The sequence below is a fragment of the Triticum aestivum genome, chromosome 5A, assembly GCF_018294505.1.
Source record: "Triticum aestivum cultivar Chinese Spring chromosome 5A, IWGSC CS RefSeq v2.1, whole genome shotgun sequence".
Classification (NCBI taxonomy): domain Eukaryota; kingdom Viridiplantae; phylum Streptophyta; class Magnoliopsida; order Poales; family Poaceae; genus Triticum; species Triticum aestivum.
The window spans coordinates 603,544,060-603,565,842 of record NC_057806.1 but is presented as its reverse complement, the minus strand read 5'-3'; the positions used below and the strand labels follow the sequence as shown (position 1 = coordinate 603,565,842).

The window sequence follows — 21,783 nt, the reverse complement described above, 5'->3', positions numbered from 1 at the left end:
AGGAGTCCTACTCCTACCGGGAGTAGGACTCCCCTCCCTTTCCTTGTCCAAGTAGGAGAGAGGGAAGGAGAGAAGGAAAGGGGGGGCGCCGCCCCTCCCTCCTTGTCCAATTCGGACTAGGGGAGGGGGGCGCGCGGCCTGCCCTGGCAGCCCCTTCCTCTTCTCCACTTTAGGCCCATGAGGCCCATTAACCCCCCGGGGGGTTCCGGTAACCCCCCGGTGCTCCGGTTTTATCTGAAACTTCCCCGGAACACTTCCGGTGTCCGAATATAGTCATCCAATATATCAATCTTTATGTCTAGACCATTTCGAGACTCCTCGTCATGTCCGTGATCACATCCGGGACTCCGAACTAACTTCGGTACATCAAAATGCATAAACTCATAATAACTGTCATCGTAACTTGAAGCGTGCGGACCCTACAGTTCGAGAACAATGTAGACATGACCGAGACACATCTCCGGTCAATAACCAATAGCGGGACCTAGATGCCCATATTGGCTCCTACATATTCTACGAAGATCTTTATCGGTCAGACCGCATAACAACATACGTTGTTCCCTTTGTCATCGGTATGTTACTTGCCCGAGATTCGATCGTCGGTATCCAATACCTAGTTCAATCTCGTCACCGGCAAGTCTCTTTACTCGTTCCGTAATACATCATCTCACAACTAACACATTAGTTGCAATGCTTGCAAGGCTTATGTGATGTGCATTACCGAGAGGGCCCAGAGATACCTCTCCGACAATCGGAGTGACAAATCCTAATCTCGAAATACGCCAACCCAACATGTACCTTTGGAGACACCTGTAGAGCTCCTTTATAATCACCCAGTTACGTTGTGACATTTGGTAGCACACAAAGTGTTCCTCCGGCAAACGGGAGTTGCATAATCTCATAGTCATAGGAACATGTATAAGTCATGAAGAAAGCAATAGAAATATACTAAACGATCGGGTGCTAAGCTAGTGGAATGGGTCATGTCAATCAGATCATTCAACTAATGATGTGATCTCGTTAATCAAATAACAACTTCTTTGTCTATGGTTAGGAAACATAACCATCTTTGATTAACGAGCTAGTCAAGTAGAGGCATACTAGTGACACTCTGTTTGTCTATGTATTCACACATGTATTATGTTTCCGGTTAATACAATTCTAGCATGAATAATAAACATTTATCATGATATAAGGAAATAAATAATAACTTTATTATTGCCTCTAGGGCATATTTCCTTCAGTTCGAAGAGCTGAAAATGGTTTTCCAAGCTCATGCCTGGGTGGAGAGATATGAAGTCTCCGATAAGTTTTTCAGCTGTAAGATGGAGGAAAATAGTTCTGTCAGTGAGCACATACTCACAATGTCTGGGTTACATAACCGCTTGACTCAGCTGGGAGTTAATCTCCCGGATGACGCAGTCATTGACAGAATCCTTCAGTCGCTTCCACCAAGCTACAAGAGCTTTGTGATGAACTTCAATATGCAGGGGATGGAAAAGACCATTCCTGAATTATTTACAATGCTGAAATCAGCAGAGGTAGAAGTCAAAAAGGAACATCAAGTGTTGATGGTGAATAAAACCACTAAGTTCAAGAAAGGCAAGGGTAAGAAGAACTTCAAGAAGGACGGCAAGGGAGTTGCCGCGCCCGGTAAGCAAGCTACCGGGAAGAAGCCAAAGAATGGACCCAAGCCCGAGACTGAGTGCTTTTATTGCAAGGGAAGTGGTCACTGGAAGCGGAACTGCCCCAAATACTTAGCGGACAAGAAGGCCGGCAAAACAAAAGGTATATGTGATATACATGTAATTGATGTGTACCTTACCAGTACTCGTAGTAGCTCCTGGGTATTTGATACCGGTGCAGTTGCTCACATTTGTAACTCAAAGCAGGAGCTGCGGAATAAGCGGAGACTGGCGAAGGACGAGGTGACGATGCGCGTCGGGAATGGTTCCAAGATCGATGTGATCGCCGTCGGCACGCTACCTCTACATTTACCTACGGGATTAGTTTTAAACCTCAATAATTGTTATTTAGTGCCAGCTTTGAGCATGAACATTGTATCGGGATCTCGTTTAATTCGAGATGGCTACTCATTTAAATCTGAGAATAATGGTTGTTCTATTTATATGAGAGATATGTTTTATGGTCATGCTCCGATGGTGAATGGTTTATTCTTAATGAATCTCGAGCGTAATGCTACACATGTTCATAGTGTGAATACCAAAAGATGTAAGGTTGATAATGATAGTCCCACATACTTGTGGCACTGCCGCCTTGGTCACATAGGTGTCAAACGCATGAAGAAGCTCCATGCAGATGGACTTTTAGAGTCTCTTGATTATGAATCATTTGACACATGCGAACCATGCCTCATGGGTAAAATGACCAAGACTCCGTTCTCAGGAACAATGGAGCGAGCAACCAACTTATTGGAAATCATACATACTGATGTGTGTGGTCCAATGAGCGTTGAGGCTCGCGGTGGCTATCGTTATGTTCTCACCCTCACTGATGACTTGAGTAGATATGGGTATGTCTACTTAATGAAACACAAGTCTGAAACCTTTGAAAAGTTCAAGGAATTTTAGAGTGAGGTTGAGAATCAACGTGACAGAAAAATCAAGTTTTTGCGATCAGATCGTGCAGGAGAATACTTGAGTCACGAATTTGGCACACACTTAAGAAAATGTGGAATAGTTTCACAACTCACGCCGCCTGGAACACCTCAGCGTAATGGTGTGTCCGAACGTCGTAATCGCACTCTATTAGATATGGTGCGATCTATGATGTCTCTTACCGATTTACCGCTATCTTTTTGGGGCTATGCTTTAGAGACTGCCGCATTCACTTTAAATAGGGCTCCATCGAAATCTGTTGAGACGACACCGTATGAATTATGGTTTGGGAAGAAACCTAAGCTGTCGTTTCTAAAAGTTTGGGGATGCGATGCTTATGTCAAGAAACTTCAACCTGAAAAGCTCGAACCCAAGTCAGAAAAATGTGTCTTCATAGGATACCCTAAAGAAACTATTGGGTATACCTTCTACCGCAGATCCGAAGGCAAGATCTTTGTTGCCAAGAATGGATCCTTTCTAGAGAAAGAGTTTCTCTCGAAAGAAGTAAGTGGGAGGAAAGTAGAACTTGATGAAGTATTACCTCTTGAACCGGAAAATGGCGCAACTCAAGAAAATGTTCCTGAGGTGCCTGCACCGACTAGAGAGGAAGTTAATGATGATGATCATGAAACTTCAGATCAAGTTGCTACTGAACTTCGTAGGTCCACAAGGACATGTTCCGCACCAGAGTGGTACGGCAACCCTGTCTTGGAAATCATGTTGTTAGACAACGGTGAACCTTCGAACTATGAAGAAGCGATGGCGGGCCCGGATTCCGACAAATGGCCCATGAAATCCGAGATAGGATCCATGTATGAAAACAAAGTATGGACTTTGACTGACTTGCCCGTTGAGAGGCGAGCCATAGAAAATAAATGGATCTTTAAGAAGAAGACAGACGCGGATGGTAATGTGACCATCTATAAAGCTCGGCTTGTCGCTAAGGGTTATCGACAAGTTCAAGGGGTTGACTACGATGAGACTTTCTCACCGGTAGCGAAGCTAAAGTCCGTCCGAATCATGTTAGCAATTGCCGCATTCTATGATTATGAGATATGGCAAATGGACGTCAAAACGGCATTCCTTAATGGTTTCCTTAAGGAAGAATTGTATATGATGCAGCTGGAAGGTTTTGTCGATCCTAAGAATGCTGACAAGGTGTGCAAGCTCCAACGCTCGATTTATGGGCTGGTGCAAGCATCTCGGAGTTGGAACATTCGCTTTGATGAGATGATCAAAGCGTTTGGGTTTACGCAGACTTATGGAGAAGCCTGCGTTTACAAGAAAGTGAGTGGGAGCTCTGTAGCATTTCTCATATTATATGTAGATGACATACTTTTGATGGGAAATGATATAGAACTCTTGGACAGCATTAAGGCCTACTTGAATAAGAGTTTTTCAATGAAGGACCTTGGAGAAGCTGCATATATATTAGGCATCAAGATCTATAGAGATAGATCAAGACGCCTCATAGGTCTTTCACAAAGCACATACCTTGATAAGATATTGAAGAAATTCAATATGGATCAGTCTAAGAAGGGGTTCTTGCCTGTGTTACAAGGTGTGAAATTGAGCTCAGCTCAATGTCCGACCACGGCAGAAGATATAGAAGAGATGAGTGTCATCCCCTATGCCTCAGCCATAGGTTCTATTATGTATGCCATGCTGTGTACCAGACCTGATGTAAACCTTGCCGTAAGTTTGGTAGGAAGGTACCAAAGTAATCCCGGCAAGGAACACTGGACAGCGATCAAGAATATCCTGAAGTACCTGAAAAGGACTAAGGAAATGTTTCTCGTTTATGGAGGAGACGAAGAGCTCGTCGTAAAGGGTTACGTCGACGCTAGCTTCGACACAGATCTGGATGACTCCAAGTCACAAACCGGATACGTGTATATTTTGAATGGTGGGGCAGTAAGCTGGTGCAGTTGCAAGCAGAGCGTCGTGGCGAGATCTACATGTGAAGCAGAGTACATGGCAGCCTCGGAGGCAGCGCATGAAGCAATTTGGGTGAAGGAGTTCATCACCGACCTAGAAGTCATACCCAATGCGTCGGGGCCAATCGAACTCTTCTGTGACAACACTGGAGCTATTGCACTTGCCAAGGAGCCCAGGTTTCACAAGAAGACCAGGCACATCAAGCGTCGTTTCAACTCCATTCGTGAAAATGTTCAAGATGGAGACATAGATATTTGTAAAGTACATACGGACCTGAATGTAGCAGATCCATTGACTAAACCTCTCCCTAGAGCAAAACATGATCAACACCAGAATTCCATGGGTGTTCGATTCATCACAATGTAACTAGATTACTGACTCTAGTGCAAGTGGGAGACTGTTGGAAATATGCCCTAGAGGCAATAATAAAAGCATTATTATTATATTTCCTTGTTCATGATAATTGTCTTTATCCATGCTATAATTGTGTTATCCGGAAATCGTAATACATGTGTGAATAATAGACACCAACATGTCCCTAGTAAGCCTCTAGTTGACTAGCTCGTTGATCAACAGATAGTCATGGTTTCCTGACTATGGACATTGGATGTCATTGATAACGAGATCACATCATTAGGAGAATGATGTGATGGACAAGACCCAATCCTAAACATAGCATAAGATCGTATAGTTCGTTTGCTAGAGTTTTTCCAATGTCAAGTATCCTTTCCTTAGACCATGAGATCGTGTAACTCCCGGATACCGTAGGAGTGCTTTGGGTGTACCAAACGTCACAACGTTACTGGGTGACTATAAAGGTATACTACGGGTATCTCCGAAAGTGTCTGTTGGGTTGACACGGATCAAGACTGGGATTTGTCACTCCGTATGACGGAGAGGTATCACTGGCCCACTCGGTAATGCATCATCATTATGAGCTCAAAGTGACCAAGTGTCTGGTCACGGGATCATGCATTACGGTACGAGTAAAGTGACTTGCCGGTAACGAGATTGAACAAGGTATTGGGATACCGACGATCGAATCTCGGGCAAGTAGCATACCGATTGACAAATGGAATTGTATACGGGGTTGCTTGAATCCTCGACATCGTGGTTCATCCGATGAGATCATCGAGGAGCATGTGGGAGCCAACATGGGTATCCAGATCCCGTTGTTGGTTATTGACCGGAGAGCAATCTCGGTCATGTCTACATGTCTCCCGAACCCGTAGGGTCTACACACTTAAGGTTCGGTGACGCTAGGGTTGTAGGGATATGTATATGTAGTAACCCGAATGTTGTTCGGAGTCCCGGATGAGATCCCGGACGTCACGAGGAGTTCCAGAATGGTCCGGAGGTAAAGAATTATATATAGGAAGTGCTATTTCGGTCATCGGGACAAGTTTCGGGGTCACCGGTATTGTACCGGGACCACCGGAAGGGTCCTGGGGGTCCACCGGGTGGGGCCACCTATCCCGAAGGGCCCCATGGGCTGAAGTGGGAAGGGATCCAGCCCAAATTGGGCTGGGGCGCCACTTCCCCTAGGGCCCATGCGCCTAGGGTGGGGGAAACCCTAAAGGGGGGGGCGCCCCTTGCTTGGGGGGCAAGCCCCCCACCCCTTGGCCGCCGCCCCCTAGGAGATTGCATCTCCTAGGGCCGGCGCCCCCCCTAGGCCCCCCTATATATAGTGGGAGGGATGGAGGACCTCTTACCTTGGCCTTTGGTGCCTCCCTCTCCCTCTCCAACACCTCCTCCTCCTCCATAGAGCTTGGCGAAGCCCTGTCGGAGTACTGCAGCTCCATCACCACCACGCCGTCGTGCTGCTGCTGGGGCCATCTTCCTCAACCTCTCCTTCCCCCTTGCTGGATCAAGAAGAAGGAGACGTCACACTGACCGTACGTGTGTTGAACGCGGAGGTGCCGTCCGTTCGGCGCTAGGATCTCCGGTGATTTGGATCACGTCGAGTACGACTCCCTCATCCCCATTCTTTGAACGCTTCCGCTCGCGATCTACAAAGGTATGTGGATGGATCCGATCACTCGTTGCTAGATGAACTCATAGATGGATCTTGGTGAAACCGTAGGAAAATTTTTGTTTTCTGCAACGTTCCCCAACAGGAGACCCGCGTGATATATATTGATAGGAAAGGTTGATACATGATGCGGCAGCACAAAGGGCTAACCGAAAGGAGAAGATTACATGAAGGTTTAGAGAGATAAAGAGATAAAGGAGAATAAATGATATCTCTAACCTCCTAACAATATCTCCTAATGTTTATATAAAAGAGAATACGTGACATGCCACTTATACATGCGTGACATGTCGGTATTGCATGTCTAACACGCCCCCTTAATCTGAACTTCTGCAGTTGAGATTATGTTTAAACTCTTCAAATGGTCTTGTAGCCAAAGCTTTTGTAAATCCATCTGCAACTTGATCTTTTGAAGGAATAAACCGAATTTCCAACTCCTTGCTTGCAACTCTTTCTCTCACAAAGTGATAGTCGATCTCAATGTATTTTGTCCTTGCATGAAACACAGGATTAGCAGAAAGATATGTGGCACCAAGATTATCACACCAAAGACATGGTGTTTGAGCATGTATTCCAAGTTCCTTGAGCATGGCCTTAACCCAAATGATATCAGTTGTTGCATTAGCTAGTGCTTTATACTCTGCCTCGGTACTAGATCGTGACAATATTGCTTGCTTCTTGGCACACCAAGAAATAAGATTAGGTCCAAAGAAAACTGCAAAACCACCAGTGGACTGTCTGTCATCCAAGCATCTTGCCCAATTAGAATCAGAAAAAGCACTGACAAGAGTAGAGGATGACTTGCTGAAAGTGAGTCCAACGCTCAAGGTGCTCTTTACATATCGCAGAATTCACTTAGCAGTAGTCCAATGAACTGAGGCAGGTGCATGCAGAAACTGACAAACCTTATTAACGGCAAAAGAAATATCAGGCCGTGTAAGTGTTAAGTACTGAAGTGCTCCAACCAAACTTTTGTACTTGGTGCCATCCTCTTGATTCAGGAGTACACCCTCTGCAAGAGATAATCTTTCTGCACTGGAAAGTGGAGTCGGGGATGGTTTACAGTCTCGCATCCCAGCCTTGCTCAAAAGATCAGTTGCATATTTTTCCTACGAAAGATGTAGACCACCTTCACTGTTTTGCTTCACCTCAATACCAAGAAAGAAGTGAAGATCTTCAAGATCCTTGAGAGCAAAATCTGAGTGCAAATCTTGCAACAAAGCTGTGACTGCCTTATCAGAGGAACTGGTGACAATAATATCATCGACATAGATAAGCACAAAAATGATAGTGTGTGACTTCTTGTGAATAAACAGTGATGTATCTGACTCGGAAGGAACAAAACCAAGGGCTTGCAGTTTAGCACTCAAGCGAGAATACCATGCTCTAGGGGCTTGCTTGAGACCATAGAGGGACTTATCAAGCTTGCAAATGTGAAACGGTTTGTGTTTATCTTCATACCCAGGAGGCTGTTTCATGTAAACTTCCTCTTTCAAAACACCATGGAGGAACGCATTCTGTACATCTAGCTGAGAAAGGCTCCAATCTCTGGACACAGCAACAAACAAGACAAGACGAATGGTGGTAGCTTTAACAACAGGACTGAAAGTGTCCTCATAGTCAAGTCCATACCTCTGCTTAAAACCCTTAGCAACGAGTTTGGCTTTGTAGAGATCAATGGTGCCGTCTGCCCAACGTTTGATGCGATACACCCATTTACAATCAATGATGTTTTGACATGGCTGATAAGGAACAAGGTGCCAAGTTTTATTGTTCTGCAGAGCACGAAACTCCTCATCCATAGCATGCTTCCACCAGGGATCAGCAAGAGCGTCGGCAACATTACGAGGTTCACCTGTGGAATCAAAGGAAGCAGCTAAACCATACTTTGTTTTATAATTAACCAGCTGAATTGCTCCTGCCTGCAGACGTGTACGAGGCAGCAGCGAAGGAGCCGCAGATGATCCTGACGAAGGCGCAGACTGCGACGGGTGAGATCCCAGCGATCCCGAGGGCGCGGAGCCGCTTGGCAGCGCGGGATCCTTTGGGGCAGCGGTCGTGGAAGGAACAGCAGGCGCGGCCACAGAGGATCCAGGCAGATCGGCCACGGGGACAGCGCCGCACCCACCCGATGCAGCCGCAGGGGGCCGCCTGGAGTAGACCTGCGAGACCGGCGCGTACCGCCTGGTCAGGCTGCCCCCTGCAGCTGATTGGCGCGCCTCGCCTGGGGGAACCGGCTCGATGGGCAGGCGCAACATGGCAGGGCGGGGCTGGCTCGGTGGGTTGGTGAGCGGCTTGCCCGAGCCCAGCGGTGATCCCGAGCCCAGCAGCGATCCCGAGGAGGATGCGGTCAGGCTTGACGAAGTCAGGGATGCTGATCCCGATGAGGATTCCCTTGGATCGCTTGTGTCCTCTTCTGTTTCTGCAAATACATTATTTTCTACGTCGTTTTCTGCTGAAATACAAAACTCGGGTGCAACAGGAGATGGATTAGTCAAAGTTGAGTCAGTACAATTATCATTACCCTCACACAGAACGTCGGAGAGATGAGGAAGGAGAATGATTTCCTTTCGGAGAAGGGCGCCAGCATTTGGATGGAGTTTTGCAAAAAGGAATTGAGTTTCATCGAACACAACATCACGTGAGATATAAACACGTCCGGTGGAAACATCTAAACACTTGACACCCTTATGTTGAGCACTATACCCAAGAAAAACACATTGCTTAGACCGTAAACTAAGCTTACGAGTGTTATAGGGACGAAGGTTTGGCCAACAGGCACACCAAAAAACGTGAAGTGTTGTGTAATCTGGTGTGACATGAAGGAGACGTTCAGTGGGTGTTTCATTAGAGATAGTGCGACTAGGCCACATGTTAATGAAATGCACGGCAGAGAGAAAGGCTTCGTCCCAAAATTTTAGTGGCATTGAATCAGAAGCTAAGATAGCAAGACCTACTTCAACGATGTGCCTATGTTTGTGTTCAGCAGAGCCATTCTGTTGGTGCGCATGTGGGCAAGAGACGTGATGCGAGATACCTATCTTTTGAAAGAAAGAATTTAGTTTCTCATACTCACACCCCCCAATCTGACTGCACAGAAATGATTTTGTTGTCAAACTTGCGTTCAACGAGAGCTTGAAAATTGTAGAAAACTTGGAACACATCAGCACGTTTCTTAAGAAGATATATCCATGTATACTTGCTGTAATCATCAATAAAGCTCACATAATAAGAATGTCTGCCGACAGAGGTGGGGGCAGGACCCCATACATCAGAAAAAATAAGCTGCAAAGGCTTAGTGGATACACTAGTGGACACAGGATATGGCAACTGATGACTTTTTGCTCGTTGACATGAACCACAAATGGTTTCTAAGTTCCTCTCACCAACAACTGGTAGTTTATTTCTACTAAGAATCTGATGAACGGTAGAAAAAGAGGGATGGCCTAAGCGATTGTGCCACCTTTCAGCAGAAAGCTTGATGGCACCATACACTTTCTTATTGTACTGGCAATACTTGGGAAGCAAAGCATAGAGGCCTTCAACATAGACACCCCTATGGAGAACTCTATTCGTGACCTGATCCTTGATCAAAAAGAAGAACACATTATTGTCAAGAGCAATACGATGGTCAGATAGCAAAGTCTTGGAAGCATTTGGAACATATAGGATGTCATTGATTTCAAGATTTTTGTGTGGGGTTTTGATAAAAGATTGACCAACATGACTTATCTCCATACCTGCACCGTTTGCTACAGTGTAGACTTGATCATGGCCACAATATTTCTCCTGCATAGTCAGCCTGTCCAACTCGCCAGTAATGTGGTTGGTGGCACCCGTGTCCATGTACCAGTTGGTGTCAACGCCATAAGACACGTCGGCTGCAGCTGCAACTTTCTTTTTCTGGGAATTCTTGTCATCGGCGTAGCGCCAATCATAGTCTTTTGCAATATGGTTTGTTTTTTTTGCATATTTGACATTTATTTTCATACCCTTCATACCCTTGGGAGGGGCGCCGATTGTTGTTGCCGGAGTGCCGGTTGTAGCCGCCGCCACCAGAGGAGTTCTGGTTCAGATGATAGTGACCACCACCACCAGAACCCGACCCCTGGTAGCCCCCGTTGTTTTGGTGGAAGCCATAGCCGCCACCCTGGTAGCCGCCGCCTCCGCCCGCCATGTGATAGCCACTAGGAGCGCCACCGCCAGGTCCACCACCGGCAGCATTGTAGTCGCCGCCGCCGCTGCTGCCACCACCGCGAGGACCACCACCCCCGCCTTTGCGGTAGCCATCGTTGCTGCCACCAGAACGACCCCATGAGGCAATGTTTGCGGATGACTTGAAGCCACCATTACCATCGCCATGGAACATCTCCATGCGCTGATCGAAGTTTGACACGAGGAAGAAGAGGCCGTCAACGGTGATGGGCTCGGTGCGGATGTCTAGCGTGGAGATGATAGGTTGATAATCCATGTCAAGCCCGGTGATGATGAAGGAGATGAGCTCCCCTTCTCCAAGGGGTTTGCCCGCTGCGGTGAGCTCATCGGAGAGGGAGCGCATGTGGCCAAAATAGGCGGAGGCTGACATGGATCCCTTCTGGGCGTTGGTGAGAGCAGAACGAAGGTTGTTGGCGCGGGATAGCGAGACGACGGAGAACATCGTGGCCAAGGCAGTCCAGATCGCATGAGAGGACTCAAGCGAGGCAACTTGGATGAGGACTTCCTTGGACAGATTGCGTAGGAGATACGCAACGATCAGTTGATCCTAGACAAGCGAGGTGGCATAGGCAGGGTTAGGGATGACCTGATCCTTGCCATCCTTGTCTTTGGTGGTGAGGATTTTGGAAGGCTCCGCGGTGGTGCCATCGATGTAGCCATAGAGGCTAGCGCCCAGTATTTGGGATCGAGCTTGAGCTTTCCAAAGAACGTAGTTCGTCCGGGTAAGCGGCTCAGATGTGTTGTAGTTGAGGGTGGGGGAGATGGCGGTGTTGGAGGAAGACATGATGGGAGGGGAATGGGTGGCGGGCTGAAGGGAAAGCTTAGGTTGGGGACGACCCGGGCTCAGATGTGTTGTAGTTGAGGGTGGAGGAGATGGCGGTGTTGGAGGAAGACATGATGGGAGGGGATGGGTGGCGGGCTGAAGGGAAAGCTTAGGTTGGGGACGATGGAGATGGGCGGCTGTCGAGAGGTAGGAGGTACAAGCTAGATGCAATCGGAAGAGCCTGCTCTGTATACCATGTGGAGAATGATGGAAGCGTCTCAATCTCCGTACATGGAGACCCGCATGATATATATTGATAGGAGAGGTTGATACATGATCCGGCAGCACAAAGGGCTAACCGAAAGGAGAAGATTACAGGGAGGTTTAGAGAGATAAAGAGATAAAAGAGAATAAATGATATCTCTAACCTCCTAACAATATCTCCTAATGTTTATATAAAAGAGAATACGTGACATGCCACTTATACATGCGTGACATGTCAGTATTGCATGTCTAACAGTACGTATGTAGCTAGTCTAGTATCTCTTCTGCTATGAGTATTTTACTACCATGTTCAAATTGTTGAGAACAATTTCCATGATGCACATCATACTATGACTGAAAATGTGTGGACATACCCAGGAAAAAACTCAACTTACAAAAAAAAAGGGTTAACAGGATTACACAATGTTTAGCAATGTGAATATTTGCTCTCAGGATTCAATGCAAGCCAGATACTCTCTTTTTTTTGCGGGGTGCAAGCCAGATACTCTCTTTTGTAAAAGATTCGTTCTTTAAGAATACAAGACAAATGTTTACTGCAACAGGTAACAAATTTAGCATATACGGAGCAACATGAAAAAATATGTGTTGCTATTTACAAATTATTCATATCTACAACAAATGTTTAGTCACACTGAATACTTTACTATGGTAGAGGACGGCCAGTTGCAGTTGCTTCGTGGTTTAATCAGTGGTCGCCGCCATCATGTTCATAACCGTAAAATTGGCTGTCGGAATTTGGCAGTTCTGCTGAAATGAAACAAACGCTCTGTCATGGCATGGAACAAAAGGAAGATCTTAGATTCACCCCTAATTGTAACTTTGAAGGAGCCGGCATTTCAATAATTTGGTACTCACGAGTTATGCATACAAGGTCTAGCTATTCTGTAGGTATAAACACTAATTTGCTATCATCTTATCTTAGTTTCGAAGTCTGAAAGAATTCTTACTGGAAAGGACTTTTGTCGGAGCTTAATTGTCAACAGAGGTAATCTCACAACAGAAGTAACTTAAATAGTATCACATACCGATGTTAGCTTGCACGAAGTCCTGCTCTGTCAGATGTGCTTGTAGTTCTAGCAATTCCTCTGACTGCAAGAACAAACGTAATCATGACATAGAAAAGGGAAGAAAAGAAACTTCCATAAAATCGTTTGTGAAGATATTTGTTCTGTTCTTAAGAATGATTCCCATGATATATTTAAAAACGTACTTCAAATGGACTTAACCCACTGAAGATGTCAGCCTGCACATTGTTAACTGACGAGGTTCCCAGACTAACTCCATCTGAGGAAGTCCCAGCGACACCTTCAGCACCCAACAATGCATAATGGAGAAGTGATTTGAGAATTATTGATCTAGAAGACTGCATATAAATTAGAAAAACTGGGCGTAGCAAGCACACCTGCTACAGGATAAGAAGTAACAGGAGCAACAGTTGTCGAGAAGCTGAAGTGTCCATTCTGTTGGCCAGTTAGACTTGCAGCTGTGAATGTGATTGGGTCATCCTCTGGAACCTACCATCCAGGAAACATTTCAGGCTGTCAATGAAAAACTGTGGGATGGAATTGTTGATTGTGCCATATGTAACTTTATAACTTACTGGTACAGGAATGTGGGACGGAATAGTTGGCTCTGCTGAAAATGATCCCTGTCCCTGATCATTTATGAAATTTCCCTGGGCCAGATAGTAAGGAGTTCCTACAGCAAGTTGATCCCCAAAACTACCAGAATTCATAAGGCATATAAAATATAAAAATTCTTGCGACGAAGCAGCAATTACAGTATGGAGGATGTGTGATACAAAATTATGCAGGTGTTTAATATTGACCTTGATGCACAGTCTGTCCATAAGTGGGCTGTGAAAACGGCAGTGTTTCTTGGTTTGAAGGACCGGCATCATTGTTTGACAGGACTGCGGCCCGTGAGAACCCATTCAATGGGCGTCGATCACCAAATTCTGCAATAAGTTGAATTTAGAGAAACATGTACCGCAACAAAGATCAGCGATGGAACTAATTAAAAATCACCATGTTGTGCGGCCATGCTATTAGGATATTGCCATGTTGTTCTAGCTTGTACAGAAGGACCTGCATCATTGTTCAGATGCATTGCACGGACAGGGCGGCCATCGTTCATGAAGTAATCAGGGGTAAGACCACCTGAGCTCTCCCGCTCGTCAAACTTCTTATACGCGGATTTTTTCCAATTGTTCACTTTATGCTGTAACAGAATTTTTCAAGGTAATTGCCAGCACTATTATTTTAGTGAGTATCAACTGGCTAACTATGATAGAAGTAGAACAGTATTAGATTTAATACCTGTGGAAACTGATTGACGTTGTTGACACTGTAAGGAACATAGTTATCAGTCATCTTACCGACAAGATCATAGAAATCATTGAATAAGATTTCACAATTATCCTCTGGAACCCAATAGGAATAGATCTCATCCCCAGGAACAGACGTGTTGGCATGTTTAATCATGGTATTCCAATCCCCTTTTTTCATGCCAGTAAGCTAATTGCCACAAATTGAGAGTTATCTTATCAGTTAATGAAATGCTACCAGATATTATAGTGCATGTTAATACATTTAGCAGTGCATATCCAAAAAAGTCGTAACTCCTAAGAGATGCTGGATATCTTATTTCAGCAATGATCAACTATTAACTAATATCTATTGCAGGTAATTTGAAACGCTGAAGACTGTAGAAGTATAATTATGACTATATTTACCTTTTGGAGAACAGATTCATCCCTGTGATACTGACGCATCAAGTGCTTCACTGTAGTGATATTTTTCTCAACAAGGATAGCACAATGTTTTCCCTTTAGAGAAATTTTCTCCAAACAATGTACCGCTTCTTCTTTAGACGGAGGATAACTCTTTTTATTTACTGAAAGTAAACAAAATTGTAGGATGTGTTAAGATAAGATTGCTAAGATGCAATTGCTTCATTCTGGCTACCATTGCATCTGATGATAATGGCATTGAGAAAAGGATTAATGTACATGGTAAACAATAAATCGATTTACCATGCTTAGTATTAATCTACGACCTAATAGTCAACTCTAAATAAGATCTGTATTGACCAAAGAAAAGTGCAATCCCAAATCCAAGTCACAGTATTAAGTATAGTTTTGTCAGATTCGAAGTACCGCTAGACGAGGCGGTTAGCCTCTGCCTAGCACCTAGGAGGTCATACAGTTTTGACTGACAGTGTGTATTTGGGATATTATATGCCTATAGATATTAATTTACAGAAATTTTGTGACGCAACAAGCCATTCCCTTTTAAAAGCAGAACATTTAGTGCTAAGACTTCATATTTTCAGATGAAATAATGCTTTTTATGATATAATGTTTCAGATGAAATAATGTCTGCCAATCCCAAATATGTTTCAGATGAAATAATGTCACTGCACAAGGCCATAAAATTTTATGGAAGATATGATATGTGTTTAACATTTTTTTAAACTTAAATTAGCCTGGCAGCCACTTAAAGGACGAGCTTGTTCTTCGGCTAACTATGGAAAACAATAAAATGTTCTTCGGCCCTCCCTGGTTCCACCATGAATGAGCAAATTACAGTGTATTAAATTTTCCAATGCAATATAGTTAATATACTCACATTCACTTCGGCGGTCTTTGACGACAAAAGGATCAGTGATTGCTTCCTGAACTCTGGTAGTAAGAACCTGCCTTTTCACTCGTGCTGTCAATCTTAACTTTTTCCCATGGGAGCTCTCTGGAAAAACGAAGGAACCAAGAGAGGACTCGCCATTTGTTAGACTAACAGTTGACAACACTAACTCTTTCCCTTTATGCATATATATCTGCTTGTTGAACTCCTCTTTGGTGAAGTCCGCTTGCCCTTGCTCAGTAAAGAAATCAGCATGGACTGCTAAAATCTCAATTTGCAATTTAGAAAGGTCTCCCTGCATGATTTGCCTATCATTTTCAAATATGGCTACCTTAGCGTTTCCTCCATTCTGCCATTGTACTGAACATCCAGTGAAAAGTGTATATATTGGTCTGTCAACATCGACAAAGCGCAGCTTGACTCCAGTGATGCCTCCAGTTTCAGGAAAACCATCTGATATCTGCCTATATTTTTTAAAATAAGATGAGAGTGAGGCAGTGACAAGAGGAAGTTTCCAGATTATGTTGAAATAAAATACTTGGTTTGACAGTAAGGATCATGACATGAATCAAAGAACATGTAGGGCGAAAAAAATAAAATGGCAGATACCTAGGAGGTTCATCAATGCCATTAGGAAGTGAAGCTGCTTGTCTTCCTTGTACCTATAGCATGACATAGCCAAAAGTAGTTAGGATAGAGTGCAGGTACAGATAAACAAAATATACTTATTACACAGATAAAGATCCAGATTCTAACCTCTGTCTGTACAGTTGATCGAATCGTATCTTGCATGGATACCATCAAAGATCTGTTGGATACAAAACAAGAGATAACATTAATTAACTAAACAAAGGATGCATTTGATCCATCACATCCACAACATTCCAAAGTGGAATACTCAATGAATAGACTCATAGAGACAATTTCCATACATTTAGGAAGAACAAATCCATGACTCATGAATATAACTTGATAACCTGAACCTGAAATAGTGCTATGCTTATCAAGTACTATATGTTTCCAAAAATATGAGCTGTTATGTTGCCAACAGCAATCTTGCCAATTAGACATAGCGATGGCTGTTTATTTGTTTATTTGTTTATTTCTTATCAGAGGATAAAATTGGCAGTTCCCAGAAAGCAAACCAGGACTTCAGTTATTACTCTCCTTAAGTTTCCTGAAATGTGTCATTTCCTATATTCGGACATCTCAATTCTGGCATAGACACATGTGCTTGCAAAATACAAATATTATGTACGTACCTGTGAAGAGCATGAAACTGCTCTTCCAACATCCTCTGGAGCAGGTTGGGGAGCCCGAGGAGAAGCCTCTCCATGGAGCCAAGCCGCGCGACGAGCACCATGAGCAGCATAAACAGTTTGGCCATATCCAGTTGCGCCTGTCGCACCGAAACAATTCAAAACCCACCAAACTTCGTCAGTTATCGCTCGCCACAGCACCAAACGCACGCACAGTAAGGAGGAATAGGATATAGAAATAAAGAAGTTGGAAATGCGGAGCCTCACCTGGCGAACCATCTGCGCCATCTGGCCGACGGTGACCGCGCTCGCCCTCCTCCTCTCCCTGCGGCGAAGCGGGCAGGCGCGGCCGGTGAGTTCAAATCAAGGAAGGAAGCGAGAGAAGGAGGCGAACGGCTAGCCGGCTGGGTAGGGGAGGGTTGGAGAGATACTGACAGCCACATCATGACGAGCACCGTCCGGCGCAGCCGCTTCCTCGGGGACCGCGGCGCCTCCTGCTCCGGCGGGGCGGCCTCCAGCGGCCGCTTCTGCGCCATCACGCGCTTCCGCGGGGTGGGTGGGGGCGCTGCGGCGGTGTGGCGGAGCGGCAGAGCAGAGAGTGGGGAATGGCGATGGCGTCGGTGTGTCTGGGGGTTCTGCGGGTTTGGCTGCTTCTATATATAAAAAATGGAGGGAAGAGGAGAAAAGGGACGCGCGCTCGCGGGCCGCTCGGGGCTCGGCTGCGAGACGAGACCGAACCGCGTTGCGTGCGAGGGTGGGGGACTGCTCGGGCCGGCCCGGCTGCCTCCGCCCCGCCATGGAAGCGGAGATCACCAACGCGCTAGCTCCACCAAAAGATTCCACTCAAGTTTATTCTTTCTTTTTCTTTTCATTTCAGTTTAATATATACTACTAATTGACAAGGACATTTATCTCTCTCTCTTACTCGTCATTTTGACTTTGGGGCTGTTCGGCAGTCCTCCAGCTCCCTGAAATCTGAGAATTTGTGGAGCTGCCTTTTCCCCACTCCACCATTTTTAGCTACAGCTCCACCAACTCCTGGAGCGGACTTGGGGAGCGGGAGAGTCTCCAAACAGGCCCTTTGTAGACACGGGGTTACTTTACATAGAAATTCACAAGTCAACTTTAAATTAAACAAAGTCAACCGGATGAATGATACATAGTGGCGTTGTTGAAGAAACCGACTTACGGCAAATGACTCCGGTATATGCATGTCTATTTTTATGTCCGGACGTGGTTCGCGGACATGATACGGGAGAGAGCCATCCAATGCTTTTTTCATAAATTAATCTTTATTTGTCCGGGTGGGAGAAAGAGAGGGTAGGAGACCATGCATGTGCGGAGAGATAAAAGAGATGAGGACCACGTGATGGCTTTTTGTTGATCAAGTGGATATCCGAACACCGATGTAACTCCCTCGCGTTTGTCTCGGATTTGCCGGAAACAGACGTCCGGACCACTTCGTGGACCGACGATGTCTCAATTGAATGATAAAAGTTGAAACAAATGATCCGGACACCACAATCCAAACATATGCCGGAGCTTTAAGGGTCTCCTTTGGAGATGCCCTTACGAAAAGAGATCAAGGAATAATACAAATAGAAGAAAGCGCGACACACCAACAATGAACCCAACATCACTCCACTACTAGTTGAAGGCACCGGACACGACTCATGGGACATCCCTACGCACCCGATATGTGATCACGGCAAGGGTGCCCACCTGTGGGACCAACCATCGATCATCACAAATAGGGGACAACCTTGACGTCCAACAAGCCTTTATTAAAACGAAGAATCCCTAGAGACTAGATAGGACCCATGTCCTCTAGCTTTAGATCAAGGGAGGGCCAACCATGCCCCACATGCTCAACCTATGAGCCCACCAGCCGCCGGTGACTAATAAGGGCTAGGCAGCCACCACTTATCTCCCCGATTCACATAAAAGCTTCATTTTGCCATCGACCATAGTCACAAAGAAGCCAAGACAACAAAAAAAAGTTATGGCCAATGCCTCCAACAAGGACACGACACCGAACCTAGCCATCACCCGAACCACAAAGCAAACCAGGAAACTAGAGTCCAGGAAACTAGAGATGATGAGTGAGGGCACCTACTACCATAGTTGAGCGGCGTGTCTTGGAAACTAGAGTCTTCGGCTTGTCCTATAAGCCCCTAGAGGTATGCATGACCGTTGACATAAAAGAAACAAAGGAAGCATGCGGTCAACCATCTAGAAAAGCCCATGTGATGGGATGGCATTTTATTACAATTTACAAAGGTCCAAGCTACACCCCAATCATGTCCTCTGCTATGCCCAACAGAAAGCTCATTAGCCCTTTGACATTGATCTACCTCTTGACTATGGTCGTTACTACCTCGACGTGCAATCTTCATTTCTCACTCATCCTTCTTCCTTTTCATCCATTTTCTCCCCCCTTTTTCTTCCTCTGCCCTGGTTCCTTCTCCCTTTCGTTCGTCTCCTTGCATCGGATACTGTCAAATGGCTCACTTCACAAGACTATGTACCAACTAGTGGCGATTTAGGGATTTTGCAATAATGTACTTCCTTTTTAGACTATCTGTTGGATTTACAATGATGTTTAACCGCAAGTATCCTACTGTAGTGTAATTTCCCTAACTTCTGTACGTCCTTTGTTCTATAATATAGTGCATATATATATTCTGGAAAGTCAAACATTACTAACTTTGATCAAATTTATAGAGAAAACTATGCATATCTATAGTATCAAATTTATACAATATGAAAATATGTCATATGATTATCTAAAGATATGTATTTGGTATTTATATGAATATATTTTCTCTATAAACTTGGTCAAACTTTATAAAGTTTGACTTTTCAAAAAAAATCCATACATAATACATTGTGGAATGGAGGAAGTACTAATTAATGCATTGATGTTTGGCACCCCAAATACTGAAGTCCTAGGTCCGCCACTAGTACCACTACCAACAAAAGTTCATAGGAAAATGTCATTTTTACTAATATTGTACTAATATTGGTTTATGAGCTACGAGACTACATATACGTCATGCCACTTTGAAACGTAATACCAGAGTACATTTTGTTAGTGCGCATGGAACTACTACCTCTGTTGATTAATGTAGGACGTTTTGGCAATTTAATTTAAAGTTTTAAACTGCCAAGATGTCCTACATTAGTGAACGCAGGGTGTAGGTGTCAGATTTTGGTTATTGGCGCGAATCCTTCCTACCGGTATTTGTTAGAAAATTTGCATCCCATAACGCCTTAAAATGTTTTTTTAGCAACCATTTGCTTTTTCTTTCCTGGACCTCTACTACCACCCTCCACCATGCCTGGTTGGTTGCGAGCATTTTCCTCCTCTTTCAAGCCACAACTACTCCCTCCGTTCGGAATTACTTGTCACAGAAGTGGATGTATCTAGACGTATTTTAGTTGTAGATACATCCATTTTTATTCACTTTTGAGACAAGTAATTTGAAACGGAGGGAGTACCATTGATGAAGTGCCATGAGTGTCATTTTAAGCCAAAGGGCAATCTCAACAAAGTTAAAAGCCCAAATCACCATGTAAGTTTGGTTATTAGATCTGTTAGGGCATCTCCAGCCGCGCCCCCAACAGGCCCCCCCCAGACGATTTTGCCGCGCCGGCGCCAAAAAAATAGCCCAGTCGCGCTCCCAGAAGCCCGTTTTTCGCCGGCTCGGGCAAAAACTGGTGCCGGCGGACCCAGGCCGAACCCGGCGCCTTGGGGGGCGTTTGGGGAGCCGGCGCAAGCGAAAAAGGCGCGTGGGCCCGCCCTGGCGGCGACCCGAGGGCCTTTTCCCGCCGTTTCTTGACGCTTTTCCCTCGCATCTTTCCCGCTCGCTCGCCTTCCTCCCGCCATTCTCTTCCTTTCTCCCGCCAAACCCCCTCCAGCTCGCCTTCCAGTCGCCGCCATGCTGCCGAAGAAGTACGCCATGCCGCGCGCGGCGGCAACCACGACTGGCACCGTGGCCCAGCCGAAGCAGAGGAAGCCGAGGGCGCCGCCATCGAAGCCACCGGGCATGTCGAGCGTCGAGTGAAGGGTGGAAGTTCAGCGACGCGACGCAGTCACCATCGACCGGCGGAACAGGGCCATTGCCAAGAAGGCCCGCGACAACGCGGCGCGTGCGGCGGCATCTTCCTCATCGGCCGACCACGCGGGGATGATGAATCCACCCGCCGGCGTCGGCTCTCCATGGGGATCGTTGTCGCCCGGCTACGCCGACGGCGACGCGCACGGGGGGTTCAACCCAAACGTGACCTTCCCCCATGGCCACCCCGCGACGCGCACACATTCGCCCGCCTTCGTCGGCGTGCAGTACCCTCCATACAACTACTCGCCGCCCGCCGCCTACGCGTCCACACTGGCGCCCCATCTCCGACGTGGTCCGCTGCCCTTCTCGCACCTCGGCGACACCGACGACACAGGAGCCGACATGGACGACATCATCGTGACAGGATCGATCGCGGCCGCCGCGTCTCCCGGGTTCGCCACCCAGGACGAGGTAGTGGATCTCAACGGCGACATGGAGGCCGAGCTCGGCTACGTCTACGGCGAGGACGCGCACGAAGCACAGGAACCCGAGGAGGAGGAGGAGGACGACGAGGAGGAGGAGGAGGAGGAGCCGGCTCTTGTTCCGATGAAGGGGCGCCAGAAGAAGAAGAAGCGGGCGGCTAGGTCAGGCGAACCGCGCATCAAGTGGACGTCCAAGGAGAAGGAATGCCTCGCCGAAGCATGGAAAGTCGTCTGCCTCGACCCGACCATCGGCGCGAACCAGAGCTTGGAGACGTACTGGGACCGCATCAAGGCCGAGTTCGACGAGCGAAAGCTCGTCGACCCGTACTTCAAAGGCGTCTACATGCAGTGCGGCTCCAAGGCGATGGCGAACCATTGGGGGGCGTACCAGTTGGCGTGCAACAAATGGCATGGAATCGTCGAGGAGGTCGCGACTCGCCCGGAGAGCGGCGCCAGCGTTGAGGATCAGGTACGCACGCCGTTCGCCCG

At 46.2% G+C, this 21,783-nt stretch overlaps 1 protein-coding gene and 1 pseudogene across 2 annotated transcripts; both read right to left on the bottom strand.

Moving 5' to 3' along the window:
* Positions 1-11,013: 11,013 nt before the first annotated feature.
* Positions 11,014-11,107, bottom strand: LOC123109295 (uncharacterized; annotated as a pseudogene).
* Positions 11,108-12,262: 1,155 nt separating this feature from the next.
* Positions 12,263-17,485, bottom strand: LOC123107905 (calmodulin-binding protein 60 F). 2 transcript variants are annotated; one of them, XM_044529798.1, is made up of 15 exons: positions 17,187-17,485; positions 17,019-17,076; positions 16,755-16,891; positions 16,249-16,300; positions 16,102-16,154; positions 15,481-15,956; positions 14,586-14,746; positions 14,170-14,367; positions 13,879-14,071; positions 13,680-13,808; positions 13,452-13,549; positions 13,254-13,365; positions 13,062-13,156; positions 12,877-12,940; positions 12,263-12,598 (listed from the first exon to the last, which is right to left on the bottom strand). In XM_044529798.1, exons 1-15 carry the CDS (start codon positions 17,285-17,287, stop codon positions 12,537-12,539), a joined length of 1,989 nt encoding a protein of 662 aa, XP_044385733.1. In that variant the 5' UTR covers positions 17,288-17,485; the 3' UTR covers positions 12,263-12,536. The 2 variants fall into 2 exon arrangements, with proteins under 2 accessions (XP_044385733.1, XP_044385734.1); XM_044529799.1 differs by having other exon boundaries at positions 12,263-12,595.
* Between the last annotated feature and the right edge of the window lie 4,298 nt (positions 17,486-21,783).

Bases quoted from the DNA above. Each gene is read 5' to 3' on its own strand.
- LOC123107905 (XM_044529798.1), bottom strand. From the start codon at position 17,287: ATGGCGCAGAAGCGGCCGCTGGAGGCCGCCCCGCCGGAGCAGGAGGCG. The intron at 14,072-14,169 runs GTATTAAATCTA...ATTCTGTTACAG, and splicing joins ACGTCAATCAGTTTCCACAG to CATAAAGTGAACAATTGGAA. The intron at 12,941-13,061 runs GTACGTTTTTAA...TTGTTCTTGCAG, and splicing joins GTGGGTTAAGTCCATTTGAA to TCAGAGGAATTGCTAGAACT.